The sequence below is a fragment of the Zingiber officinale genome, chromosome 6B (assembly GCF_018446385.1).
Source record: "Zingiber officinale cultivar Zhangliang chromosome 6B, Zo_v1.1, whole genome shotgun sequence".
NCBI classification, from domain to species: domain Eukaryota; kingdom Viridiplantae; phylum Streptophyta; class Magnoliopsida; order Zingiberales; family Zingiberaceae; genus Zingiber; species Zingiber officinale.
The window spans coordinates 17,841,677-17,850,832 of record NC_055996.1 but is presented as its reverse complement, the minus strand read 5'-3'; the positions used below and the strand labels follow the sequence as shown (position 1 = coordinate 17,850,832).

The window sequence follows — 9,156 nt, the reverse complement described above, 5'->3', positions numbered from 1 at the left end:
GATCCGTCCGATCGGCAATGGGACACGGGGACAGAGAGAAATGGGGACAGAGGATCTGAACTGGTCAAGTTACGGTATCTATGTAATCATTTGAAATATAGAAATAGAGTCTTTCGTGATGAACATATCGTGAAAGTACATATATATAGAAATAGTTTTATGTCAAATTACCACAATTGGTACTGTCATAGAGAGCCTTATTTGTATGAACCAATTGGGTCTTTTGGTGGTTCGTTATCTAGCACAACTTTTACTGTACCTAAATCATCAAAGGCTAGTAAAAGAAAAGTGTGGGAAGACATTCTGTCCGGTCATTCCCAACTATCAGCTACTGCAAGATTATTAAATATGAAATCAAAACATCAGTTTTCAGACGATGTTACGATATGTCAATTGATGTCAGAGTTGTTTCCTGCTGATAACATAATGATTGATAGTTTTTATATACAAAGAAATTAGTTAGAGGTTTAAGTTTATTTGTAGAGAAGATTAATTGTTGTATAAGCATCTGCATGATATTTTGGAATGAAGACAGTGATATAAGTGAATGCAAAATCTATACTCACCCTCATTATAAGCATTGTACTCGCATTTCAGATAAGAAGAAAAATATTGATTGGAAAGTGATATATTACTTTCTTTTAATTGTTAGACTTCAATGTGTGTATGTATCTAGCGCTACAGCTTGTCATATGATGTGACATCATAAACATGAGCAGGAGGAGATATTATATAAGCTGACCTCATAATTTATCTCTCTTTATATAATTTGGGAACGAAACGGACTATGAGAGATGTCTTGATGAGGTATTATATAAGTTGAGTTTATAATTTATCTTTCTTTATATAATTTTAAAATAAATTGTAAGAGACGCTTGAGATGAATGTACTTTATCTACTCAAAATTTAGCTATTTTGAGAGAACAAATTATAATAATTTATGGTGGCAACGTTACGGAGTTGGGTTTGATCCGTCTACCTCCATTTCCACTAAATATCATTCTCGCTTCGTTAAACAAGTACAATCTTTTCAATGGCATATCTAAGTTGGATTAATTGCACCCACATGATCATTAAATGAGGAACATTCAACGCCTAGTATTTATAAATTATTAACTCACAGAATTTGTGTACCGGAAGAATTGTATATATTTCCTTCAAAATTAATAATTAAATTTGACTGTGAATGAGAACAAAAACATACATCTACCAAGAGTGACCGTAAACACAGATCTACATAATTAATTACAATCTAATTCGAACACACCTTTTCAAGCTGTCGTGGATCTTAGTGAAGGGTGAATTCTTAAACGGCAAGTTAAGCACGCTTCCACATGAATGCCATAATTAATTAATCTCATAAAAATGTGGACTTCGATCGGTGTTCAATGCAGACTTCTCTAGATCAATTGCTAAAATCTAAAACTATTTTGATTGATAGATTGATGTCTCCTAATAAGCAAAAATACTGAGCATTTGGTTATGAACACCCTTCAATAATTAAGCCGGCCATAACAACAATAACACAAGCTAGCAGGATTAGTGGAGTTTGGAGATTATGCATGCAAATTAAACTGGTGAAATTATATAATCTTGAAATAAAGAAACGAAGAGGACTACTAAAATTTAAATATTTAATCAATCGATCTCAAGATGATCTCTCACTCTCGGTCTGGAATCTGGATCGTCTACAAGAAATATACAAACAAATTAATGAGAGCTAGCGACTCTGTTTCACCTGTTGTGGAGTGGATTTGCGCCGGTGGGCACTCTCCTCTTGTCTTCTCCGATCGCCTCGCTCGTTGCTGTGCTCGGCGCAGTCGCCGGCCGCGGGGCCACATGGATCAGGAACACAGCAGCAGCCGGCCGAGCGGCCTCCGCTGGCCGGAGAGACGGCGCGGACATCAGCATTAAGGCAAGCAGCACCGCCGCCGCCGTCGCTGTCCTTGGGTGGGGGAGCCAGAACATAGCCCGGTGGGGTTGACGATGCGTGGATCGCTGGAAGTCGGTTCGCGAGGGAATGAGAGAAATAAAACGGCGAGTGTAGCGGCGTACGTGTAGGAGGGGAAGCTTCCGTGACCGGCGGATGCGGCGGAGGTGGAGGCTCACGTGAGGAGACCGGCAACGGCATTTATTGCAACAGAAATGATATATGGCACTAAATTATACAAAGGAAAGATGATTGGAATTCGATCGATCGATCGACTTTTAAATGAGTATTATAAATTGTATTTTAGATTTCAGTAATTCTTGTTGGTCAGAATCTGATCAGCTAAAATTTTTTATCCTCCAATTAGAATGTATGTATGTACATATATATAATTAATATATACATATGATATTACTAAAATACTTATGTGTCCACTTACATGACCATTTAGCATTACCCTTTAGATTTATCTAATAGGTTAATCTCTCATTAATGTGCTCTTTGACTGAAGTTACATGGGTATGCATCAAGTGTTCGACACAGAGTCCAAAAGCTTTAAATGCTGCTGAATAGGGAGGCATGTCACATGTGTGTGGACTTGAACTGTTCAGAGTGTCAGTCTTTTTTTAGTTGGCAGGATGAATTCAATTTACACGTTAGAATGATTAATTCAATTTCATGAAAAAAAATTTCAGTTCGTCTGTCATTCTTAAATCATTTAGATTTCTAAGAAATTTTAAAAAAAAAGTCCTACTAATGTACAGTGACGAATTTAGAAATTCTAAATATAGAAGGACGATTTACGCGAAACAAAGGACGATATATTCTAATGAAATCTCATAATAATAGGGGTTCTACAGTTGACAAGGGGGTGACCGCCGATGCCGCCCCCCCTATGAATCCGCCCCTACTAGTGTATCATTACCTGAGTTATGATTTTACATTCTCAAATGAAACAACTCATGAATACACATGCATCAGGGACAAATAACTAAACGAATATTGAAGTTATAATTAAGCAAGGAATACAATTTTTAGTCCTGATTGGACTAATATTTAATGTTGTTTCAATGCCAATTCATTTAACCCAATACATGCCACTTATATGATCTAGGATAATGAAAACCACTCATTAATACCATCAAAAAGTTCCTAGGTAATTAAAATTATACGTTTTAAATTTTTGAAGGGCTTAAGTCGATTAAGCAGTGTAGTCTAAATTGACTAATGAATTTAAAAAACTCTCAATTATTTTAAACTAAAATTAATATACTTTTAAAAATCTTTTTAATATATCCATACCCTCACATATATATATATATATATAGTTAGTTAGTTAGTTTTTCAAAATTTATTACAAGTTCATTATAATACAGGACAATAATAATCTCTAACTAACACCATCAATTTCTAATACTCCTTGGTTCAAAAAATATCAAAATTTTAAATTTTCTATCAATCAATTTCTTACAACTGATGAGCCTAAAAAATTTTAAATCAAAATTAATATACTCTTAAAAATTTCACTAATATATTCATAATCTAACACTTGAACGCAATATCACAAACTGTGAACAATAAATTTTCCAAATTACAAAGGGTCGCACGGACGCAGATGCAAGTCATTATTTCGGGAAACTAAAAAGGAGTATAGCATGAATGTGCTAATTGTTTTTTTTTAATTATAAAAATTAGATACACAAAATGGATAATACAATTTTATCTTAAAAATAAAATATACATCCGTTACATTAACATATCCTTAGCACCGATTATACGGATATAGAGAAAGTTCCACAAATATAAAAAGAAGTACATATATATACACAGATGACCCCTAATTATTACGTCAGAGATATCATACATTTATCATCTGTACTACGCCCTAGGGATATTACAATTTTATCTAAAAGTTTGATTAAGATGGGTAAATGATCTTTATTTTATTTTATTTTAAGAGGGTCATTTATAAAATTGTGTAATCTTAAAATAAGTAATAATATATATACATTTATTTATTAGATAATATTTAATTTAAATTATAAAGATAACAATATTATTAATTGAGTTTGATAAGCTTTTAATAAACAAACTTAAACAATTTTATAAAAATAAATAAATAACTTTGTACATGATTGAGAAATATTATCGTGTATAACGGCCAATATAAAAGGAATCGTGTCCGGACGCCGAGGCGGAATCCCAATCGCAGACCTCTTCGTCTCCGCCTCCTTCCTTATCTATTTATCTCTTCCTCCGCCACATCTTGCGATCTCTCCTCCCTCCGCCTCATTTTCTCTCCCTTTTTCTTTGTCTTCTGCTTCCCGCCGCCTCCTCCTTCCACTCGTCGCCACCTCCAACTCCCACTGCGCTGCGCCCCACCCACCCAATCATTCTCTTCTCCTTCATCTTCTTCTTCTTCTTCTTTTTAAGGCTTTATCCTTGCCATGGCTTCGGTTCTTGACGTTTTGGTGGAGATATTACGGAATCCCACGGCGGGGGATGTCGCTGCATTCCTCGCCCTCTTTTCCCTCCCACTCTGCACTGCCGTCGTCGCCGGAGTGCTGCTTGGATGGGCGTGGCGGCCCAGGTGGGCCATCGGGCTGGTAGGCGCCGAGAGGCAATCGCTCCATCTTCCTATGTCTGATTTCACGCTCTTACCTGCCTCCAGCTCGTTGGCGGCTCAGGGGGTCGATACCAGGGCGGATGAAAAGATGTAAATTCATTTGCTTTGTTATCGTCTGATTCTTTACTTCTCTTGTTATGCAAAATTAAATAATTGTTTTTATTAGAATTTGTAGGAGTGAGGAACCGGTATTGACCGATGCGGATATGGAGCACCTGTTCCGGTTGGTGGAGGAGACGGATGGGGGGCCGGCGTGGCAGAAGATGATGGACAAGTCCTTGCCTAACATGGCCTATCAAGCTTGGAAAAGAGAGCCTGAGGTAGGTAAAAAAAGGCTTCGACTTGGACGTTTGAATTATTTGCCATGCTTACCATTTTCATATGGAAGGTGCCTCATTTTCTGATCTGGATTTAGGGTTCTCGCCTGATGCTTTATAGATAATTTTCTTTTAGGATTTTGATTAGTAAGAATTCCATAGATTGTCAAAATTTGGTTGGCAAGTTTCTTTTAGTATTGACTTGGATTCAGCTTTTAACTGGAGCATTTATCAGTTATGAAATTTGTTGCAATTTTTACAGACTGGACCCCCTCAGTATCGTAGTAGCACTATATACGAGGACACAAAACCAGAAACATTGAAGGAGTTCTTTTGGGATGATGATTTCCGGATCAAGAATGGTTGGGATGATATGCTCCTCCAACATACCACACTGAAGGAGTGCATGACCACAGGGACAATGGTGGTTCAATGGGTTCGAAAGGTATAATTGATCCTGAACTTTTAACCAACCAAAATTGCAGTTTACTGCTTGTGCAGTTTGCTTACTATGTTTATTTTTGTGCAGTTTCCTTTCTTCTGCAGCAACAGGGAGTATATTATTGGTCGCCGCATATGGGAGTCAGGACGAACTTTCTATTGTGTAACAAAGGTAAGGAGGTCTGCTTTACTAGTATAAATTATCTAATATGCTATCAAGCGAGCAAATATGATCAGATGTTCCTTCTCCACATAATGAAGTTCTTTTTTTTTTTGTATATTATGATGGTTGCCATAGTGGAAAATCTTGCATTTGTGGAGTATGAGTGAATATGTCATAAACTTGTTGATCCAAATTCTACCTTCCTTATCCCATCCAGCTGGTGCTAATATTGCCTGAGCAATACAGTTATGCCTTCTCCCTCTTCTTGACAGAATTCCTTATACATGTCTAGCCAACCTATTCTTCTTTGTTACCTTGTCATTTCCTTCCTGAACCAAGATGTGCTGAATTACCTAGCTGAAGCGCATAGTTGAATTAGTAGTTGCAGAACTTGCCATCTGTAGTTCCCTCCCGGGCAAGAAATAGATATCAACTTTTGAGGTCATATGTCCTCTATTTGTTTATTTGGCGTATATACTTTCTGTTTGTACTTAATAATGGGCTTCACTGTGCAAATCTGTGGAACAACAAACATATAACATCAATATCATGAAACATATCTGTTTTCTTCTGCTGAGATCGAGTGTGGTATAGGCTTTTGTATTTGAAATGTGAGTTTCTGTAAATTTGTGACAATTTTTCAGCTCACTAACCATTCACTAGATTATTTCAGGGAGTGCCATGCTCAGATGTACCTAGGCGAAACAAACCAAGACGTGTTGACTTGTATTATTCGAGCTGGTGCATTCGTGCAGGTGCTCACTCTTCTACATGTTGATTTTCATCAATATCTAGGGAAGTAATGACTTCTTAAGTTTCACTATCCATTTCAAACAACTGAATTTTTTCTGATATTATGTTTCATCCAGTTGAGTCAAAAAAAGATGGCAGTATGACTGCTTGTGAGATTCTTTTGTTTCATCATGAGGACATGGGCATCCCATGGGAGATCGCGAAGCTAGGTGTTCGTCAAGGAATGTGGGGCTGTGTCAAGAAGATAGAACCTGGCCTTCGAGCCTACCAAGCCTCCAGGAGGTCCAATGAGCCATTGTCCCATTTTGCTTTGATGTCACAAATCAACACCAAGTTTGATGCTGATCAATTGAGATCACTTGAGACCGGCACCAATTCATCAGCTGATATTGTGGAGGCAGAGAAGCCAAAGGGCTGGACTAGTAACATACCTAGGTTTCTTATAGTTGTTGGTGCTGTTGCCGTTGCCTGTAGCGTTGACCATGGTCTGTTAACCAAGGCTGTCATTTTCGGTGTTGCAAGAAGGTTTGCAGGGATCGGCGGTAGAAGATTGTGATCCTTCTGAATAAAGGACCATAAATGAATGCATCCAGGCATTCCTAAGTATCAACCGCATTGGACCTTTTATTTTTCCCCTCTTCTACCCTTCTCATGTGAGAGGGTTGAGAAGAGTGTGCACTAGTTCTTATAATTTTTCTCACTTGTCTTAACTAATATCATCATGGTGTATATATCCTTTGTTTCTTTTATCTTGCATTCACATATCTCTCTTAGATTAGTCTCAGATTTTGGGGACAGAATTGGATTGGTTGTACATGGTAGAAAAATAAAGTTGTTGAGGCCACGAAGTTTTGATTTGAGAGCCAAAAGTTATTCTGTATTCTGTTTGAAAAGGAAATATAATCAGCTTTATGCATTTCCATGTTTAATTCTTGATGCTCATCGTGTCACATTTTCTCTTTGGTAAGATGCAAAATAGAGAATCAAATAGAAAATATCAAAGGCAGGTCTAAAGATAATTAGAGATTATTAAGCAATATATTTCCTTTCAACATCCATTGCTGATCATCAACAAACGTGGTATCAAAGTCTCAAAGCAGTGGAAGCCATCCAATTCCATCGCAAACGAGGTGTTTCCAATCTCTCCCTCAGCTCACCTTCTTCCTTTCTCATCTCCGTTGCCTTTCTTACGGCCTCTGCTGTCTCCTGCACGCCTCTGTCCTTCATCTTCCTCATTAAATAGGAGAACAAGATGTAATCTATAGGAAAGAAGACGAAGCAGTTTTCCCTCAAGGAAAGGAAAAAGAGAAGATCCTTCATCTTCCTCATTAAATAGGAGAACAAGATGCAATCTATAGGAAAGAAGGCGAAGCAGTTTTCCCTCAAGGAAAGGAAAAAGAGAAGAAACTAGTGCATTCGTGCAGGTGCGTGAGCTTTTTAATTTCCCTTGTTTCGGAGGGAGAGAAGGTTCATTAACCATTAACATAACATATGTTATTTTGTTTGGGAGGAAAAGAAAGATAATGAAAGTTAAATAGATAATGTTACAAAAGTACCTTTACTTTTTAAATTAGATACTTTTTTATAATATTAATATTTATTTTATAAATATAAATTAGATATTTTTGAATAATAATAATAATATTAATTCTTATTTTTATTTTTATGAAAGAGAAACAAAATATATCCTATTTTATAAAAACCAATTCACTATAATAAGCACAAAGTATATCTAACATCAAGTAACAAGTCTTACATAAATAACAATAGTCTAACAAATATTCCAAATCATCCAAGTACATATAATTCAAATGCATAATGCATAACATCCAAATATATAATCCCAGTACATAACGAGAAACAAACTAATTATGTCGTAGATTCTCTCATCTAACATTTGAAATAATAAGTTTTTGCGATGTTCGAAAGGGCATCCAAGTAAAGCTCTCAGCATCTTCGGGCGTTGAATAAGATACAAATAGCATGTAGAAATTATATGTTGCTCAACACGTAATTGAATCAATAAACTCCACACTTCATGCTTGGGAATAAGAAGTTCATTTTACTTTATTATTTCATGTGTTGAACTCATAATGGCTTGAGCTACATGGTCAATTGCATTGGTTATACCATCATCATCAACTTTACCTTTCTTTGCACTCTTATTCTTTGATGATGCTCCAACAATAGAGGTAGTTTGAGATTCAGTTGGTTTAGAACTAAGAGATGAAATTTGGGCATCCTCATTAACTACATTTGAATTGTTCAAATGGATTTCCTGTTGAGATATCATAAATTCAGCTTCATCAATGGTTTCAAAATTATTTCCACCAACATTATTCTCCATTTTCATGCTAGCTCTTCTCTTTCGCATTTCTGATGTAGTTTCAGCATGTTGTCCCGTAGCCCTATCTTTCCTATATAATTGAACTAACTTCTTATAATTTCGAATAGACTTATTTTTCCATTCGACAACTGCTGGTTTTATCTATAAGTTACAATATAATTGCATTAAACATTCCTTCGTAAATAATATCACAAGAGAAAATCAATTATAGTTTGCAAATGCATATCATGAAACACACCTCAATTAGTTGTTGCCAAATTTCAGGTTCAGCAATGAAGAATTCTGTTATAGGATCCTATCCAAAACCACTCATACCATTCTTGAATATATCATAACATGAAAACCAACATCTTTTAATATGCTTCATGCGATTTTGAATCCTGTCCTTATCGATAAGTTTGTCGGAAAATTTTACTTTCAATGCATTCACAATTTTTTCAAATGCATGTATAGTAAATGTTCCACCAACTCTATTACTCATATTATGTTGATTCAAATATGCATCAATAAGAGCATCATCCATTACATTAGTCCAGACACATTGATTATTTGCCTTGCTTGTATTAGTATTTTGTAAGT

The 9,156-nt window shown here is 36.0% G+C and overlaps 1 protein-coding gene across 2 annotated transcripts; it reads left to right on the top strand.

The window, feature by feature from the left end:
- The first annotated feature begins 4,129 nt into the window (after positions 1-4,129).
- LOC121992167 lies at positions 4,130-7,090 on the top strand. 2 transcript variants are annotated; one of them, XM_042546354.1, is made up of 6 exons: positions 4,130-4,646; positions 4,732-4,876; positions 5,136-5,318; positions 5,403-5,486; positions 6,151-6,232; positions 6,347-7,090. In XM_042546354.1, the coding sequence occupies exons 1-6, from the start codon at positions 4,378-4,380 to the stop codon at positions 6,784-6,786; spliced, it is 1,203 nt and encodes a 400-aa protein (XP_042402288.1). In that variant the 5' UTR covers positions 4,130-4,377; the 3' UTR covers positions 6,787-7,090. The 2 variants fall into 2 exon arrangements, with proteins under 2 accessions (XP_042402288.1, XP_042402287.1); XM_042546353.1 differs by having other exon boundaries at positions 4,723-4,876.
- The last annotated feature ends 2,066 nt before the right edge of the window (positions 7,091-9,156 follow it).